This window comes from Meriones unguiculatus, chromosome 8, assembly GCF_030254825.1.
Source record: "Meriones unguiculatus strain TT.TT164.6M chromosome 8, Bangor_MerUng_6.1, whole genome shotgun sequence".
In the NCBI taxonomy this organism is placed as follows: Eukaryota; Metazoa; Chordata; class Mammalia; order Rodentia; family Muridae; genus Meriones; species Meriones unguiculatus.
This window is the reverse complement of record NC_083356.1, coordinates 115,944,170-115,964,500: the sequence shown is the minus strand read 5'-3', so window position 1 is coordinate 115,964,500 and position 20,331 is coordinate 115,944,170. Positions and strand designations below refer to the sequence as shown.

Genomic DNA, 20,331 nt, shown 5'->3' with positions numbered 1-20,331 from the left:
CATCCCTTTTTGAAAATGGAAAACCATTACAAAGCGTCACAGAGGGGCTAGAGAGATGGCTCAGTGGTTAAGATCACTCATGCTATCCTGAGGATCTGAGTTCAATTTCCCAGCACCCCATGGCAGCTCACAACTGTCTGTAACTATCAAGATCTGACACCTTCACACAGGTATACATGCAAGCAAACACCAATGTACATAAGATTAAAAAAAAATACAAAACAAAAACTAACCCCCCAAAGTGTCACAGTATACTTGACTCTCGGGAAATTCTCATTTCCAAGCCATTATTACCTGAATGCCATTTATTTTACAGAATTATATTTGGACTGACAGTGATATAGAGAGGGTTACAAAGACACTTCTCATTACTGCTGAGTTTTTGGCCTTGGGGACTTTATATAAACACTCTAAGTCTTAGGCTTACTTTTGCAAAGTGGATTAATCTGTGTTGTTGGAACTAAGGGAGAGAATTAATGGAAGAAGGATATTCATGGAAATTGCCCAACTGATGGCAGGTACTGTTAATACTATAATCATTTACGACTCTGTGTGGTCTTTCATGAACTTGGAGAGTCTGTGGGGGTGGCACCTGTGAGTTAATTATTCAGTCTGATAACTTAAAATAGAAGGAAAGCACCAACTCAGACAATCAAAAAATCTAAACATTTTAAAGACCTTCAGCCATCCTATAATCAAAATTAATTTTTAGTGAAATCAAGGGAGATGTAGAGGGGTTAAAGTGTTTCCTCAATATTCCAGCCAGTTTATAGATACTCCCATAATTTAACTAAAATGCACGTAAAAGCCTTTAAAGGAAAGATTGAGTGAAAACTTACCGTAAGAGTCAATGCATGTGATGGGGCCAATGACCTCAGATGGGTTGCTGACAGAGCCAACAGCATTTCTAGCAAAGACCCGGAATTCATACTGGGAATTCTGAGTCAAGCCAGAGACTGTGAATTGAGTCTCAATAACATTGGTGAAGCTGGCCTTGGTCCACCTCCCATCTGGAAGGTCACGCCTTTCAACAACGTAGCCTGTAATCTTGCTTCCTCCATCAAAGGCTGGTTGTTGCCATGAAAGGTTGACAGAGTTCTTCGAAATATCAGTGATCCGCACGTTTCTTGGGGGTTCTGTAATAACAAGAAAGCAGATCAGTGGCACTTAGACCAATCCATTTTGCTTTGAAGAAACAAACTTTTCCATTTTTAAGATAGCAGAACTGCTCTGCTCCGGACAAATACATACCACAGGCATCAATGGCCAAGACTGGTTCAGAAGGATGGCTGGGTTTTCCAATACCAGCGGTGTTTTCTGCATACACCCTGAATTCATAAATAAGCCCAGCACTGATTGTGGTGACTTTGAAGTGAGTTGTACGGATGATCATTTTGTTGGCTTTTTGCCACAAAATACTGTTTCTGTCTTTCATTTCCAAGTGGTAGCCTGTGACTGCACTGCCTCCATTGGACACTGGCTCATGCCAGCCCACAGTGATGCTTTCGCGAGTCACGTTAGAGACCCAGGGTGTGGATGGTGGTCCAGGTGTCGCTAGGAAAGAGAGAAAACCCGTACATTAAGACAGGCATTGAGCACGTGTGTATGGGAAACACCAATCTGGGGTGTCAAAGGTCGGCAACTTACTGTATGGTAGTTTGACAACCACACAGGCCGAATCTATGTGATCGCTGATGCCGAAGCGATTCTCCGCCTTGATGCGGAACTGGTATTCTTCTCCCGTGGTCAGTTTCATGACTTTGATCATGGTTCTCGCTACTGTCACCGACACCTCAGTCCACACTGCAGTGCTTGTTTCTCTCTTCAGAACGATGTAGTTGGTAACATGGCTTCCACCATCATACTTGGGTGGCTCCCACTTGAGAGTCACACTTTCTTCGGTTATATCACTAATGGCAACAGGGCCAGTAGGAGGACCGGGCCTGTCCAGCACAATGATGTTAATGAAGGTTTTGGTGGTTCCACTGGCGTTGGCAGCAGTGATCTCGTATTTTCCAGCATCAGCGGTAACACTTTCTTTAAGATTGATGGTGAGGTTCTCAGCAGTGATCTCAGTATTAAATCTCATGGTCGCCTTCACGGGCACACCATCTCTTGATAAGGTCACTTTGGGTAGTGGCTTTCCAGAAATTGGGATGTCAACTTTAAGGTTGGAACCGGCTCGGACATACACTGTGTGACTTGGGAAATTCTTCATGTCAATTTCAGGTGGTTCTGAAAAATAGAAGTATGGTAAACAAAGATGAAAAAAAAAGTCTAAAAACTGAACTTACCTGAATGCAGAAAATTAAAATTTGCTCACACATAAACTTAGACATACCTAGATGATCCTTTATGAGGACAGGAAGCAGGAGCTCCCTTGGGTCACTCAGACCAGCTTGGTTTTCTGCAGAGACCCGGAAGAAGTATTCATGATTCTCTCTCAGCCCAGAAACAACATGATGGGTTGTCTTCACCACTGCACACTTAACCCAGTTTTTCTGCCCTTTTTCTAGTGCTTCAACAACATAGTGTACAACTCTGCTTCCGCCATCATGTTCTGGCTTCAACCAGCTCAGGGAGACGCTGTCTTTGGACACACTCGTTACTCCAAGCTTTTCTGGTGGGCTTGGTTTTTCTAACAAACAAACAAACAAACAAACAAACAAACAAATGGAAGAAAGGAAACAATCATTACAACATTTTCCTTCACATGCATCCTTTATACATTATCAGAGAAAAACTTTTAAATCAAAGCCAAATGCATTTACTATGACTTGGGTCTATTTGTGACAACTTTGGCTTTTTGGCCAAAGCCCCACCAGCTATGCATCTGTATGTTAGAGTTCTCAAATTTAAATGAAGTCTCAAGCAACATGATAAAATGACAGAATCTGCCCCAGATTCATTGTGGGCATACAATGGAGGACAAGAGCCATCTTAGAAGAAGCTTCATATAGTTTTTGCACATACACTAAATGTATGTGTACTTGGATGTAATTAGCCTTAAATCTAATGTATCTTATGTTATCTTCCTAGCTATGTCGGTTATTAGGGATTCATTTTGCGTTATGGCATAAATAGTTTGGGGATATGAACTCAAAAGTCTTTTAAGATTAAAACGACTAACTAGAGAGATTCACATTATTGTAGCAAAATGTGGATATATTTTGTTCTTAATAGGTACCTGTTATTTTAACTCCTTCCTTTGTTTCGGCTGGCACACCAACACCAAACTCGTTTTCTCCAGCGACTCTGAAGTAGTAAATAGCTCCTTCTTGTAAGTTGGTCACTTTGTAAGAGAGGCGGTTGCAGTTGTTGGTGACAGACACCCATGCCTTCTTGCTGGCCTCGCGCTTTTCTATGTGGTAATTCTTCACTGGTGCCCCACCATCGTTCTCGGGGACGTCCCAGGACAGCACAGCCGTCTCCTTTGTTACTTCACGTACAGTGATATTGGATGGAGGACCCGGGGAATCTAAAACTTTGACAACGAAGGTCATGGAGGCAGCACTCAAAACATTCTGGATCGTCAGTGTGTATTTTCCAGAATCGGTTCTGTTGGCATTTTCAATCGTAAGCAATGTCCGAGAATCTGTGGAATCGATGTATGCTCTGGTGCGGAGGTCAGTGTCTGGCTTACTCCAGGAGACGTTGGGTACTGGTCTTCCTCTGAAAGGAACTGTCATGGTAAAGGAGGAGCCAGCCTTGACAATCAAAGTCTTCCTCATTTCACTGTCAACATCAAATACAGGTTCTTCTTCTCTTTCTTTTGCTACCTGTGGGTCGGAGCTATCGCTGGGGTCACTGGCCCCAACCTTATTGACAGACCTCACTCTGAAAACGTACTCAGCCCCTGTCGTTAGCCCACTCATTGTGTATTCGGTGCCTCTGAAGCTCTGAATGGCAGCTCTCCAGTCAGTTTCATCAGACTTTTTGTATTCTACAGTATAGCCGGTTATTGGAGCCCCACCGTCGAACAAAGGCTTAACCCAACTGATGGTAATGGTTGTCTTTCCAGAGTCTACAATTTTGGGTTTGGATGGAGGAGACGGCAAGAACACTGGATCTTCTGCCCGAACTAAGGGAGAAGTTTCACTCGGAAGGCTTAGGCCAGCGGCGTTTTCTGCAAAAACGCGATACTCATATTCACATCCTTCCCGGAGTCCTGTTGACTTCACTCTCAGATCATAAACTGGTTTTTTGTTCACACGTATCCACCGTAGGCTGTTTTTCTCACGTCTTTCGATTACGTAGCCAGAGATATCACTGCCGCCATCGGTCTCAGGTCTTGACCAGCAAAGTGTCATGGAATCTTTGGTCACAGATGTAATCTCCAAAGATGTGGGTGGACTAGGGATGGTGAACGGATCTAGTGCCCTCACGGCCACACTCTCCAAGGGCTCCCCGACACCATACTTATTAACACCGGTTACTCTAAAGATGTATTCATTGCCTTTGAGTAGCTTGGTCACTTTACAAGATGTTGTCCTCAACTCTGCTTCACATATGGTCCACGCGAGGCGGCTCGTTTCACGCTTTTCCACAATGTAATAATCAATGTCTGCACCGCCATCTTCCTGGGGACGGCCCCAGGAAAGAGAGCACTTTTCAGCAGTGAGGCCGTTTATTTCAAGTGGGCCTGCTGGTGGGCCAGGCTTATCGAGTACTTTACAGTTAACTGCCATAGTCCGAGTTCCTGCAACATTCTTCAGTGTAAGCACGTACTGCCCAGAATCTCGTCTCACACAGTCTTTAACTGTTAACGTGGTATTACTATCTGTCGAGACAATTTCTGTTTTTGCCCTTTCTTCAATTTCTACCCCATCTTTGGCCCAGGAAATCACTGGCAGAGGTCTCCCCGCAATGTCCGCATTTATCTTGAGGACTTCTCCAGCTTTGACAACAATGACGTCTCGGAATTTGACATCCATCATAATTCTCGGTGCCTCGACATCATCTTTCACGGTAATGGGACCAGTGGATTCGGATGGCTCACTGACAGAGTCGGCGGCATTTCTCGCAAAAACCCGGAACTCGTAACGCTGGTCTTCAGTTAGCTCCGTTACTTCAAAGTACGTTTCCTGCACGTTCGTGAAGTTGCACTTCAGCCACCTGCCGTCGGGTAGCTCCCTGCGTTCAACAGTGTACCCGGTGATCTTAGCTCCACCGTCATAACGTGGTTTAGACCACTTCAGGGACACTGATTTTCTGGTGATGTTGGTGACTTCAGGTTGTCCGGGAGGGTCACAAGGGTCTCTTGCGGCGACTGGCTCGCATGCCTTGCTGCATTTACCAATTCCAGCAATATTCTCCGCGTATACACGGTACTCATACATGAGCCCTTCATCCAGACCGGACACCTTCATCTGTGTGTCTGCGATGAGGACTTTGTTTGCCTTCGACCAGAGAATGCTGCTTCTTTCTTTGTATTCGAGGTGATAGCCGAGTACTTGGCTTCCTCCATCATTAACTGGTATCTGCCAGCTTACAACCATCGTAGACTTTGTGGCATGCACAACTTTAGGAGTACCAGGAGGCCCTGGGGGGCTGAATGGATACTCGGCAACAACAGCCGAGGACTCACTGTAGGAACTCTTTCCATATCGATTCTCTGCGCAAACGCGGAACTGATACTCACTTCCTGTTACCAGGCGGACTATTTTAATGGATGTTCTTGCCACGGCTTGTGAGACTACCTGCCATGTTGTAGACGTGGTTTCTCTCTTTTCAACAATGTAGTTGCTAATTTGGCAGCCACCATCGTATTCTGGAGGATTCCAAGAAATAGACACATTGTCACAGCTCACTTCATCAATACGGATAGGTCCTGGAGGTCCAGGCCTGTCAAGGACAATGACAGTGATGGGAACTGTAATGGATCCAGCAGTATTTGAAACGCACAGTTCATAAGTTCCAACATCCTCCCTGGAAGCTTCTTTAATAGACAGTGTCGTTACAGTCTTGGAGGAAGACACGTTGACTCTGGTTGTCTCTCTGAGGACCTGTCCGTCTTTTTTCCAGGCCACGGTAGCTTGAGGCCTTCCTTTGAATGGTATGTCAATTTTGAGTTGGTCATTAGCCTTAACGTTGAAAGTACTGAAAGGGAGCTCCACCGAAGGCTTTATCTCGATGTCTTTTGCGATGACTGGCACCCCGAGCTGTCTTGGATCACTTCTTCCTTTTTCATTAACTGCAGCTACTCTGAAGACATACTCTTCTCCTGCAGTGAGCCCAGATACAGTTGCCTCCAGGGTCTTCACTTGTGTGCACGTGCTCCACTTTTCACTGCCTTTTGTCTGCATTTCCACCACATAACCAGTGATCTTGCTGCCACCATCGCTTTCTGGTTTCTCCCACTTAAGCGTAGCCGTGCTACGGGTCACATCCACAAGGGTTACCCTTCCGGGTGGGAGCGGTGGTTCAGACACTTTCACGGGTTCCGCTGTTTCAGCCGGCAAACCAATCCCATATTCGTTGGCGGCCAGGACTCGGAAGTAGTAAGAGCACCCTTCTTGTAGGTTTTCGATTTTGAAAGCACTCTTGGTGCAGTTGTTTGTAATGGTAGCGTAAGCTTTCCTTGTCGTCTCTCGTTTTTCAACGATGTAATTTGTAATCTTTGCGCCGCCATCAATAAGTGGTGGCTCCCAGGCCAGTGTCACTGAGTCTTTCTTCACTTCTCTGACAGTTAGGTTCACAGGGGCACTGGGCGAGTCAAGAACCCTGACGTTGACAAAAGCCGTTTTGGAGCCACTGTTGTTCTCCAGGGTGAGGTTGTATCTACCGCTGTCAAACCTGGTCACGTTGTCAATCACCAGCATTGTGTAGGAACTGGTCACCTCAATCTGGGCCCTCTCTGTGAGAACGCCTTCGGCCTTCTCCCACTTAACTTCAGGTTCTGGCCGGCCTTTGATCGTGACAAACAGGCGCAAGGTGGCGCTTGCTCGCAGAGTCACCACCTTTCTGAGATCTGCATCGAGTTCTATTTCTGGTGCTTCCATCCTCTCCTGAGCCACGACAGAGCCAGGTATGGTTGCAGGTTCCCCGACACCTTCCGTATTGAAAGCGCAGATGCGGAAGTTGTACTCAGTGTTCTCTTTAAGCTGGGTCACGGTGAACTGTTTACCTTGTAATCCCGACGGTGGGGTGCAGGTCGTCCACTCGTCAGCAGCAGCTTCTTTGAACTCAATCACATAGCCCCTCACAGGTGCACCGCCATCGTAAATTGGCTTATTCCACGCTAGGGAGACGGAAGATCTGGAAGTGTCTGTCACTTTGGGGTTGCTTGGTGGACCTGGCGGATACAAGGCGTCACAGGCACGGTAGAAAACTGATGGCTCGCTGGGTTCCCCGACACCAGCTGCATTCTCAGCAGCAACTCTGAATTCATAGGAATGGCCTTCTGTGAGGCCGGTCACCCGGAACCGAAGGTCTGTTAGCGTTTTCTTGTTGCACTTGGTCCATCTAATGCCTTCCTTGTCTCGCTTTTCAAGAACATACCCCTCGATTTCAGCACCGCCATCGTCCACTGGCCGTGTCCACGTCAGTACCATCGAGTCTTTGGTGATTGCTGAGGCCTCAGGTGTAGAAGGGGGCCCTGGAAGCTTGTAAGGATTACAGGCTATCACAGGCTCAGACTCCAGGGGTTCTCCGATTCCGTATTTATTTACCGCCATAACCCGGAAAATGTACTCGTTCCCAGGAAGTAACTTTGTGACTTTGTAGTTAAGGGCCTGCACTTCAGTTGAGACCTGGGTCCAGGAGAGTCTGCTTGTTTCTCTCTTTTCAATGATGTAATGTGAAATGCTAGCACCGCCGTCTTGCAAAGGTGGGTTCCATGCCAGGTAACACTTCTCAGCTGTAACTCCAGTCACTCTCAGAGGTCCTTCGGGAGGCCCTGGCCTATCCAGTACTTTTACAGTGATGGGTATAGTCTTGGTGCCGCCGACATTGCTGAGTTTCAAGGTGTACTGGCCTCCATCCGTACGGATGCAGTCCTTGACAATGAGAGTCGTCTTCTGGAGAGTGGATTTAATTTCCATCCTGGCTGCTGTTTCCTCGAGTTCGTTGCCATCTTTTGACCAAACAATATCCGGTATGGGTTTGCCACGGATATCAGCTTCGAGGACAAAGGTCTCTCCTGCATGAACAACGATGACATCTCTGTATTTAGGGTCCAGTGAGGCATTTGGTGCGTCAATTTCGTCCCTTGCAGTGATCGCACCACTGCTTTCAGATGGCTCACTGAAGTTGCCAGCTGCGTTTCTCGCAATTACTCTAAATTCATATCTTTGGTCTTCTACAAGCCCGGAAACTGTAAACTCAGTCTCCACAACATTGGTGAAGCTGGCTTTCATCCACCGGCCTTCTGGTAGATCCTTCTTTTCTACGATATAACCTGTGATCTTGCTGCCACCATCATAAGCAGGTTTCTTCCATTTCAGTGTGACACTGTTCCTTGTAATGACGATGGCTTCGGGGCGGCCAGGTGGATCACATGGGTCGCGTGCTACGTAGCACTCTGACACTTTGCTAGGCTTGCCGATGCCCACAATGTTCTCAGCGGAAACCCTGAACTCGTATTCAAGTCCTTCATCAAGCCCCACTGTTTTGAATTTGGTGTCCTGGATGGGGGTCTTATTCAACTTGACCCACAGGATGCTATTCTTTTCCTTCTGCTCAAGATGGTAGCCAGTAACTTTGCTGCCGCCATCACTAACTGGCTCATGCCACTGCACCAGCATTTGGTCTTTTGAGACAGATGTCACAAATGGGGTTCCAGGCGGTCCAGGTTCTTTAAATGGATACTGTACAAGAACGGGTTTAGAATCCAAGGGAGCACTTTTTCCATACCTGTTCTCAGCAAAAATCCTAAACTGGTATTCAGTGCCGGTTTTCAGTTTGCTTATTTTAATGGTGGTTCTGGCAACTGTCGCTGATACCATCTGCCAGTTGGTGGTCGTGGTATCTCGCTTCTCTACGATGTAGTTGCTTATTTGACATCCTCCAGTATAGGCTGGAGGTTCCCAAGAGATGACCACAAAGTCTGCACTCACTTCATCAAACTTCACTGGTCCAACCGGAGGGCCAGGCTTTTCTAAAACAATAATGCTGAGGTTTTCTGTTGCGGTGCCTGCACTGTTCGTTGCTGTGACACTGTATTTTCCAAAGTCATCTTTGCTGCTTTCTTTAATGTGTAAAATAGTCGAAGTAGCTGTTTCTTCAACATTTACTCTTGTGGTCTGTTTAAGAGGCTCACCATCTTTGACCCAAGAAATTTTAGGTCTTGGTCGGCCTATGACTGGGATTTCTATTTTCAGATCCTCTCCTGCTTGGACACTGTACGTGTTAAATGGCAGCTTAAAACTAGGCTGGATAGTCAAATCTTTGGCTATGACAGGAACACCGAGCACTCTCGGGTCACTTTTTCCTTTCTCATTGTAAGCTTTGACACGGAACTGATATTCTTGTCCGGAGCTCAGGCCAGTAACAACTGCATTACAGACTTTGGATTCAGCCACTACACTCCATTTTTCTGTTCCTTTGGGCTGCATCTCAACAACATACCCCAGGATTCTGCTCCCACCATCGTGTTCAGGTTTCTCCCACATAAGTGATGCGCTGGTTTGGGACACGTCGGTGAGTGCTACCTTTCCTGGTGGGGAAGGAGGTTCAGAAGCTTTCACGGCATCGGAGGTTTCCACGGGAACACCAACTCCAAATTCATTCTCAGCCATGACTCTAAAGTAATAGATGGCTCCCTCAGTCAGATTCTCAACTTTAAAGCTTGTTTTACTGCACTTGCTACTCACATTAGCATATGCTTTTCTGGTTGACTCCCGCTTGTCAATGACATAGTTCTTGACCTTTGCCCCACCGTCAATGATAGGCGGTTCCCATACCAGAAGAACAGAGTCTTTTCTCACTTCCTTGACAGCCAAATTCTGCGGGGGTCCTGGCGTGTCAAGTACTTTCACAGTTACAAAAGCTGACTTCGACCCGCTGCTGTTCTCCAACTTGAGAATGTATTTCCCAGCATCATTCCTGTCACAGTTATCTATTGAGAGTTGGGTGAAGTTCACTCCCTTCTCAATTTGGACCTTATCTGTGAATTCACCTTCCTCTTTTGACCAGGTGATCTCAGGTGTTGGACGACCTTTGAATGGAATATGGATTCTGGCAGATCCACCAGCTCTCACAACAATTCCTTTCCTCAGCTCAGAGTCAAGGTCAAGTTCAGGTGCCTCAAGTTTATCTTCTGGTTTCACGGTACCAGGAACTGCTGCGGCCTCACCTAAACCAACTTTGTTGAGGGCACAGACTCGTATTTTATATTCTTGGTGTTCAGTGAGTTTGGAGATTTCAAATCGAGTGACTCTCAGGCCAGTCTGTGGAGTAACTATTTGCCATTCCTCTTCATCTGCTCGACAGATTTCTACGACGTAGCCCAGGATCTCACTGCCCCCGTCGTAGATGGGCTTGCTCCAGGCAAGTGTAATTGAATTTTTAGTGGTGTCTACAATGTGTGCATTGGTGGGTGGGCCAGGTTTGAACACAGGATCACAAGCCTTGTAGTAAATGGTGGCTGGACTCGGTTCTCCAACTCCAGCAGCATTTTCTGCAGAGACTCTGAATTCGTATTCGTGCTCTTCTGTTAGCCCCGTGACCCTGAGCCGCAAATCTGTAATGCGGCGCTTGTTGCACTTTATCCACCGAATGCCACTTCTGTCTCTCTTCTCCACAATGTAACCAATGATCTCACTCCCACCATCACTGTCTGGCCGATTCCAGCACACTGTCATGGAGTCTTTGGCAATGTTTGTGACTTCCAAGCTCTTTGGTGGTCCAGGAAGCACAAAAGGATTCTTCATGAGTACTGGTGCAGATTCCAAAGGTTCTCCAACACCGTACTTGTTGACAGCCATTATTCGGAAGATATATTCATTCCCTTCTAAGAGCTTGGTAACTTTCAGAGAATTCGTCACAACTTCTGAAGCAACCACAGTCCATGCGAGTCGACTAGTTTCCCGCTTTTCAACAACATAGTGAGAAATGTCACTGCCACCATCTTGAAGTGGTGGAGACCACGCCAAAGTGCATTTTTCAGACGTGACTCCAGTGACCTGAACTGGCCCTTCTGGAGGCCCTGGTCTGTCTAGTACTTTCACGTTCACTGGGAATGACTTAGAACCGGCCACATTAGAGGCTCGCAAAATATACTGTCCACCGTCAATTCGAATGGCATCTTTTACAATAAGTAAAGCTTTGAAATCTGTGTTCTTTATCTCACATCTAGCCGATTCTTCAATCTCCTTATCTCCTCGTAACCACTCAATGGTGGGTAGGGGCTTTCCGTGGACATCAGCCTCAAGTCTGAATGTTTCTCCAGCATTTACCACTATTGTGTCTCTGAATTTTGGATCCATTGAAATTCGTGGGAGTTCAACCTCATCCTTGGCAGTTACTGGTCCAGTACTGTCAGAGGGCTTGCTTATTGCACCAGCTGCATTCTTTGCAATGACTCTGAATTCGTATCTTTGATCCTCAGTGAGACCCGACACGGTGAACTGGGTTTCAATGACGTTGGTGAAGCTGGCTTTCATCCAGCGACCCTCGGGTAAATCCCGTTTCTCCACGATGTACCCTGTGATCATACTGCCACCATCATACACAGGTTTGGTCCACTGTAAAGTGATTTCATTTCTTTTAACTATTACTGCTTCTGGCGTTCCTGGCGGGTCACAGGGGTCTCTGGCTACGTAGCATTCAGAATTCTTGCTCGCCTTGCCTACACCAACAATGTTTTCGGCATAAACTCTAAATTCATACTCAATGCCTTCTTCGAGGTTCAGTGCTTTAAACTGGGTGTCGTGAATAATGGTTTTGTTGACTTTCGTCCACAGAATGCTATTCCTTTCCTTTCTCTCAAGGTGGTAACCTATGACTGGGCTCCCACCATTGTTGATTGGTTCATGCCATTGCACAACCATAGAGTCTTTGGAGATGGCTGTGGCAAATGGCGTTCCTGGAGGGCCTGGTTCTTTGTAGGGATATTGAGCTACAATTGGTTCAGACTCCAAAGCAAAGCTTTGTCCATATCGGTTTTCAGCAAATATTCTGAATTGGTACTCTGTACCTGTTTTCAGTTTGGTTACTTTGAGTGTAGTTCTGGCAACAGTAGCAGAGACGACATCCCATACTGTTGTGGTTGTATCTCTTTTCTGAACAATGTAATTGGTAATTTGGCAGCCCCCTGTATATAAGGGAGGGTTCCAGGATAATGTAATACTCTCAGCACTGACTTCGTCAAATTTGACAGGCCCCTTTGGAGGATCAGGTTTATCCAGAGTTATGATTTCAATGGCTGCTGTTTTCTGACCAACAACATTGGCAACTGTGATTCCATACTGTCCACCATCGTCCTTATGAGCTTCTTTAATACTGAGTGTGGTGAGGTCAAGGGAGTCAGTAACATTGACTCTTGTGGTCTGTTTCAGTGGCACCCCATCTTTGGTCCAGGAAATGGTTGGTTTAGGACGTCCAGAAATTGGCACTTCTATTTTCAAATCTTGGCCAACCTGTATACTATAACTGCTGAATGATGGTCTTACGTCTGGCTCGATGACCAGATCTTTGGCAATAATTGGAACTGCAAGGGATCTGGGGTCACTTCTTCCTTTTTCATTTACAGCAATAACTCTAAAGAGATATTCTTCTCCCTGAGTTAGGTTGGTAATAACAGCTTCAAGAGACTTCACCCTAGCACACTCTGACCACCTGTCAGTGTTTTTAGCTTGCATTTCTACAATATACTGAATGACTTTACTGCCACCATCATGTTCAGGCTTTGTCCAACTCAGAGAGACACTGTTTCTGGTGACATCATCCACAGTTATTTTCCCTGGAGGTTGTGGGACTTCCGCCACTTTGATTGGATCTGCTGTGCGGGCTGGAAGGCCAATACCATATTCATTCTCAGCCGTAACCCTGAAGTAGTAACTGCAGCCTTCTTGAAGCTGGTCAATTTTCCAAGAATTCTTATGGCAGTTTGTTACAACTGCAGCGTATGATTTTCTTGTGGCTTCTCGTTTCTCAACAATATAATTTTTAATTTTTGATCCTCCATCCAACAGAGGAGGTTCCCATGTAATTGATACTGAGTCTTTGGTGATTTCTGTGGCCTTCAGGTTAACAGGTGGGCTTGGCGTGTCGAGGACCCTCACTGTCACAAAGGCAGATTTTGTTCCGCTGCTGTTTTCTAAGGTGAGGGTGTATTTCCCACTATCGTATCGATTGACATTGTCAAGAACAAGAGACGTGAAGCTGCTAGTGACATCAATAATAGCTGCGTCTCGGATTTCACCATCTGCCTTCCCCCACTTAACTTCCGGTGTAGGACGACCTTTGATAGGAACAAACAACCGTAAGGAACCACCTGCTCTGATATTAATAACCTTCCTTAGTTCAAGGTCAAGATCCACATCTGGGGCTTCAAGTTTTTCTTCAACCTTTACAGGTCCAGGGACGTCAGCATGCTCGCCAACTCCAGCTTTGTTAATGGCGCAGACCCGGAAGTTGTATTCGTGCTTCTCCAACAGCTTCTCCACTTCTAGGTTCGTCTTGTTGATTCCAGTTGGTGGCGTACACATTGTCCATTCACCAACACTCACGTCACATTTTTCTACAATGTATCCTTGGATTTCACAGCCACCATCATAGATAGGCTTGCTCCAAGAAAGGAACACTGAAGATCTGGTAACATCCATGACTTTGGGGTTGTTTGGAGGGCCTGGTTTGTAAATGGGGTCACAAGCCTTTTGGTAGGCAGAAGGGGGGCTTGGTTCACTGAGCCCAGCAGCGTTTTCAGCCGAGACTCTGAATTCATAATTGTGATTTTCTAGGAGTCCAGTTACTCTCAGGCGCAGCTCTCCAATTAGACGCTTGTGGCATCTTGTCCATCTGATGCCTTCTTTGTCTCGTTTCTCCAGAACGTATCCTAGAATCTCACTGCCACCATCAGATGCTGGCCTTTCCCACACTACAATCATCGAGTCTTTGGTCACAGCTGTAATTTCTGGAGCTTTGGGTGCATCTGGGACTACAAATGGATTCTTGGCAATTAATGGCTCAGATTCAAGAGGTTCACCAACACCGTACTTGTTCACAGCCATTATACGGAAAATATATTCATTGCCTTCAAGAAGCTTCATAACTTTGCAGCTGAGAGTTTGCACATTGGCATCAACCAGAGTCCAGACTAAGCGGCTGGTTTCTCGTCTTTCCACAATATAATTTGTGATATCGCTCCCACCATCCTGAAGTGGGGGTTTCCAAGCTAGTGTACATTTTTCTGCTGTAACCCCTGATATAGCGACAGGTCCCTCAGGTGGCCCTGGCCTATCAAGAACTTTGACGTTGATGGTAACTGATCTCTCCCCTGCAACGTTTTTGGCCTTCAGGATGTAACTGCCACTGTCGACACGTACTGCATCTTTGACACTGAGACTGGTGGCAAAGTCAGTGCTCTTTATTTCTAGCCGAGCTGTGCTTGAAAGCTCCTGGTCACCTTTTACCCACTGAGTGGTTGGTATTGGTTTGCCATATATATCCGCATCGACCCTGAATGACTCACCGGCATGGATCACAACCGTGTCTTTGTATTTGGGGTCCATGCTTATCTTCGGTGGCTCCACCTCATCCCTCGCTGTTATTGCCCCAGTGCTTTCTGAGGGCTCGCTGAACACTCCTGCAGCATTTCGAGCTATAACCCGGAACTCATACCTGTGATCTTCAATTAGGCCAGATACCTCAAACTGGGTGTCAATGATATTTGTAAAACTGGCTTTCATCCAGCGGCCATCAGGCAATTCTTTCTTCTCGACAACATAACCAGTGATCTTGCTTCCACCATCGTAGGTGGGTTTCTTCCACTGAAGAGTCACAGAGTTCCTTGTGACAACAATTGCCTCTGGCCGACCTGGTGGATCGCACGGGTCACGAGCTACGTAACATTCTGATGGTTTGCTTGGCTTGCCGATGCCTACAATGTTCTCTGCAGACACTCGGAATTCATATTCAATGCCTTCTTCAAGGCCAGTTGTCTTGAACTTGGTTTGAGGGATAGGTGTTTTATTTAGCTTGACCCAGAGGATGCTGTTTCTTTCCTTGCGCTCTAGATGATAGCCAACGACTCTGCTCCCACCATCACTGACTGGCTCATGCCACTGTACTTCCATGCTGTCTTTGGAGGCAAGTGTGACAAAAGGTGTGCCAGGCGGACCTGGCACTTTGAATGGGTACTGGGCAATAACAGGCTCTGAATTGAGGTAGGTGCTCTTCCCGTATCTATTTTCGGCAGCGATTCTGAACTGATATTCACAGCCAGTCTTTAGCCTGCAGGCCTTTATGGTTGTCCTTGCAACCGTAGCTGACACAATCTGCCAGGTGGTGGTGGACGTGTCCCGTTTCTCTACGATGTAGTTATTGATGGAGCTTCCTCCGTCATATTTTGGTGGTTCCCAGGAGAGAGTAACACTGTCGGCTGTCACCTCATCTATTTTAACTGGTCCAGTTGGAGGTCCTGGTTTGTCAAGAACAATAACATTAAGGGTTTCGGTAGCTTCGCCTGCTGAGTTGGTCAGTTTAACTGTGTAATGCCCAACATCTTCTCGGCAGGCCTCCTTGATGGTCAGCAAGGAATTGTTCTCTGTGCTCTCTGCGTTTACTCTAGTTGTTTGCTTCAGCGGCACATCATCTTTATGCCAGGTGACAGCTGGTGTAGGGCGTCCGATGAACGGTACATCAATTTTCAGGTCCTCACCTGCCAGCACGGTGAATGTGTTAAAGAGGAGTTTGAAGGCTGGTGGAATCACCAGGTCTTTAGCAATTACTGGCACACTCAGTTGTCTGGGGTCACTGATGCCCTTTTCGTTCTGAGCTGAAACACGGAAAGAATATTCCTCACCCTGGATCAAGCCAGTGATGGTAGCTTCTGTGACTTTCACTGTGGCACATGTGGCCCATTTGTCGCTGCCTTTGCTCTGCATCTCTACAATGTAGCCTAGAATGCGGCTGCCTCCATCATGTTCTGGCTTCTCCCAAGACAGAGACACACTGTTTCTTGTGACGTCCATCAAAGTGATTTTCCCCGGCGGAAGAGGTCGTTCTGATGCTTTTACAGACTCTGCTGTTTCAGCAGGCAGTCCGATGCCATACTCATTTTCAGCAAGAACCCGGAAGTAGTAACTACAGCCTTCTTGAAGCTGGTCTACCTTCCAGGAAGTCTTATGGCAGTTTGTTGCCACTGTTGAATAAGCCTTTCTTGTCGACTCTCGCTTTTCAACAATGTAGTTCTTTATTTTTGAGCCACCGTCAAGGAGAGGAGGCTCCCACGTCAACGTGACAGATGTCTTCGTGACCTCCTTTATCTTGAGATTTTGTGGAGGGCCTGGTGTATCCAGCACTCTAACATTGACAAATGCGGACTTGCTGCCTGAGCTGTTTTCTACAGTTAGAATGTATTTGCCGCTGTCGAATCTGTTAACATTTCCAACGATAAGCAGGGTGTAAGAACTTGTGGATTCAATGCTGGCCTTATCCAGAGATTCTCCGTGCTCTCGGGTCCACTTGACCTCAGGTGCTGGTCTTCCTTTGATGGGAACAAAGAGTCTCAGGGTGCAGCAGGCTCTTATAATAACGACTTTGCGTAAGTCCGCATCCAGTTCAATCTCTGGAGGCAGCATTCTTTCTTCTGCCTTGGGAGTGCCAGGTACAAGGGCAGGTTCCCCAAGCCCTTCAGAATTCATGGCGTAGATGCGGATTTTATATTCCTGGTTCTCGATGAGGTTGGTGATGGTATAGGATGTTGCCTTGAGCCCAGCTGGTGGAGTGACAACCTGCCACTCATCTTCTTCAGGCAGGGCAATCTCAACCATGTAACCAGTGATTTCCGAACCTCCATCATAGATAGGTTTATTCCATGCAATCGAAATGGAGGACCTACTTGTGTCAAGGACGCGTGGGTTACCCGGTGGGCCAGGTTTAAACACAGTGTCGCAAGCTTTATAAAACGGGCTGGTGGCACTGGGCGCACTCATTCCAGCTGCGTTTTCTGCCATAATTCTGAACTCGTATTCATGTCCTTCTGTCAGGCCAGACACTTTGTATCTTAAGTCAGTCAGAGTCTTTTTGTTACATTTCACCCAGCGTTGGCCAGCTTTATCACGGCGCTCCACAATGTAATTGATGATCTCACTTCCTCCATCAGAGTCAGGGTGTCCCCAGCAGACAACCATGGAGTCTTTGGTGATGGTTGTAACTTCAGGGTTCTTGGGTGGATCCGGTGGTCCATAGGGATCCACAGCAAGCACAGGCTCTGACTCTAGTGGCTCTCCAACCCCGTATTTATTTACAGCCATGACACGGAATATGTATTCATTGCCTTTCAGGAGCTTCGTGACCTTCAGCTTTGTTACCTGGACTTCGGTGGCAACGTTTGTCCATGCCAACCTGCTAGTTTCCCGTTTCTGTACTATGTAGTGATCAATTTTGGCACCCCCATCATCCAGTGGAGGTAACCATGACAGCACACACTTCTCTGATGTCACATCAGACACAGCTAAAGGTCCTTCAGGTGGGCCTGGTCTATCAAGAACTTTGACGTTGAAAATGTGTTTGGCAAAGCCACCAGGATTAGTTGCTGTCAGGATGTAAGCCCCACTGTCCGTTCTTGAAGAATCCTTGTTTATCAGATGAGTAGAGAAGTCTGCAATTTTTATTTCTAATTTCCCTGTGCCTTCAAGCTCCTTTGAGTCTTTAGTCCATTCCATTGTTGGCGGTGGGCGGCCTGAAACGTCAGCTTCCAGCTTGAACGCTTCCCCAGCTTTCAACGTGATGGTATCCTTGAATTTCACATCCACCATTATTCTTGGTGCTTCAAGATCGTCCCTGCATGTGATGGCATCTGATGGCTCAGATGGTGGACTAATGGCACCAGCAGCATTTTTGGCAATCACACGGAACTCATACGCGGCATCTTCAGTCAGGCCACTGACTGTAAATTCGTTCTCTAAAATGTTGCTGAAGTTGGCCTTCAGCCATCGTCCATTGGGAAGGTCCCTCTTTTCAACCACATAACTAGTAATTTTAAAGCCGCCAGTATACTCGGGCTTAGCCCACTTCAGAGTCACTGTGTGTCTCGTGATGTTTAGAGGTACTGGTTTCCCAGGTGGGTCAATGGGATCCAGAGCAAACGTCGGTTCGGATGGCTTGCTTGGCTTGCTCTTGCCGGCCATGTTTTCTGCAATCACTCGGAATTCATAAGCAATGCCATCGGTAAGTCCAGTCGATTTGAAAATGTTGCCCGGGACTAGTGCTTTGCTCACCGTCTGCCAGAGAATGCCATTTCGTTCTTTCCTTTCAATGTGGTATCCTAAAATGGGGCTTCCACCATCAGAAAGTGGCTCGTGCCAGCTAATTGTCATTGAGTCTTTGGTGACTGCAGTAACCTGAGGGGTGCCAGGAGGCCCAGGCACCTTAAATGGATAGTTAGCAACTATAGATGCAGATGTGATACCGGGACCAACTCCATATCTGTTTTGAGCTCTTACGCGGAACTGATACTCCACCCCCGTAGTCAGGCGAGTGGCTTTGTAGGTAGTGCGTATAACAGTCGTTGCTAACTCTGCCCACGTGGTACTATCTGTCTGACGCATTTCTACCACATAGTTGCTTATTGGTACACCTCCATCATTCTCAGGTGGCTCCCAAGAGAAGGTTACAAAGTCCGATGAAACTTCATCAAATTTGATTGGTCCTGTAGGCGGTCCTGGGATATCATGGACTTGAACGGTTATGACCTCACCGACCTCTCCCACAGTGTTCCTTGCCGTCAGTGGATAGGGGCCACTGTCACTGCGGACACACTCGCTGATATTTAAGGTGGTTGACGCTGCTGTGTTCTCAACATTCACTCTCTGTGTCTGTCTGAGAACTTGGTCTCCTTTTCTCCATGTAACTGTAGGCTTGGGCCGACCAAGTACGGGAATTTCAACTTTGATGTTGTCCCCAGCTCTGGCAATGACCAGCTTCTGATAGATGCCCCGGAGATCCAGCTCTGGAAGCATTGTCTGCTCCCTGACGATGACAGGTCTGCTTTCTCTGGGGGCACTTCTGCCTGCGCTGTTTACTGCCATCACCTGGAAGGTATACTCCTCTCCTTCAGTAAGGTTCTTCACCACGTATTCTAACCCTTTCACGGTCGAGATGTGGGTCCACTGGTCAGATCCTTTCCTCTGTGCTTCAATCACATAGCCAGTGATCTTGCTGCCGCCATCATGCCTGGGTTTGGGCCAGGCCAGGCTGACAGTGCTCTTGGTTATGTCCATAATGTTAAGGCTGTCCGGGGGTAACGGGGCTTCAGAGGCTCTTACAGGCTCCGTAGTTTCTGTTGGCTCACCAACCCCGTATTCATTTTCTGCCATCACTCTGAAGAAGTATTCGCAGCCTTCCGTCAGGCCAGTTACTTTATACGTACACTTGTGGCACTTAGTGGTGACAGTGGAGTATGACTTCCGTGTGGCTTCACGTTTCTCCACAATATAGTTTGTGATACGTGAGCCCCCATCTATGAGAGGGAGGTCCCAGTGAAGGGTGACACTGTCCTTGGTGATGTCTGTAGGCCTCAGGTTAAGGACAGGACCTGGGGTGTCTAGGACCCGGACATTGACGAAGCCACTCTTCTTCCCAGCTGGGTTTTCAATGGTCATCACGAACTTACCCGTGTCATACCTGTTACACTCTGGGATAATGAGAAGGGTGAAAGACTCCGTGTTTTCGATGTTGGCTCGGTGCTTCAGGTTGACATTATCTTTGGTCCATGTCACTTCAGGTGCAGGACGACCTTTAATTGGTACAAAAATCCTAATACTGAGTCCTGCCCTAACCACAAGTGTTCTTCGAAGCTCGGCATCCAGCTCGAAATCGGGAGCCATTTCTTTCTCTACAATCTCGATGTTTGGAATCACCGCTGGCTCCCCAACACCTGCATCATTGATGGCACTAATTCTGAAGTTGTACTTTTCTTTAGTCTGAAGGTCAGGAACAACAAACTGAGTGATCCTGAGAGCTGTTCCCGTTGTGTCTTTTATCCAGGCATCATCTCCTACTTTCTGATGCTCTACCACGTAGCCAGTGATTTCAAGCCCGCCGTCATAATGAGGCTTGCCCCATGCTAACGAAGCTGATTTCTTGGTAGTGTCAGTGACATGCGCATTTGAAGGTGGTCCTGGAGGATCTGAAGAAAAGAAACAAAGAGAAAAGCACATATTAAGA

General features: G+C 46.9%; 1 protein-coding gene across 5 annotated transcripts in view; it reads right to left on the bottom strand.

Moving 5' to 3' along the window:
* Positions 1 to 20,331, bottom strand: part of Ttn (titin) — a 262,706-nt gene that overhangs the window by 29,264 nt on the left and 213,111 nt on the right. For all 5 annotated transcript variants that reach the window (XM_060390411.1, XM_060390412.1, XM_060390413.1 and 2 more), the window contains 5 exons: positions 3,188 to 20,293; positions 2,342 to 2,638; positions 1,648 to 2,235; positions 1,252 to 1,554; positions 840 to 1,136 (listed from right to left, as the gene is read on the bottom strand). In XM_060390411.1, coding sequence (XP_060246394.1) covers positions 840 to 1,136; positions 1,252 to 1,554; positions 1,648 to 2,235; positions 2,342 to 2,638; positions 3,188 to 20,293 — 18,591 coding nt within the window. The remainder of the gene's footprint in view (positions 1 to 839; positions 1,137 to 1,251; positions 1,555 to 1,647; positions 2,236 to 2,341; positions 2,639 to 3,187; positions 20,294 to 20,331) is intronic.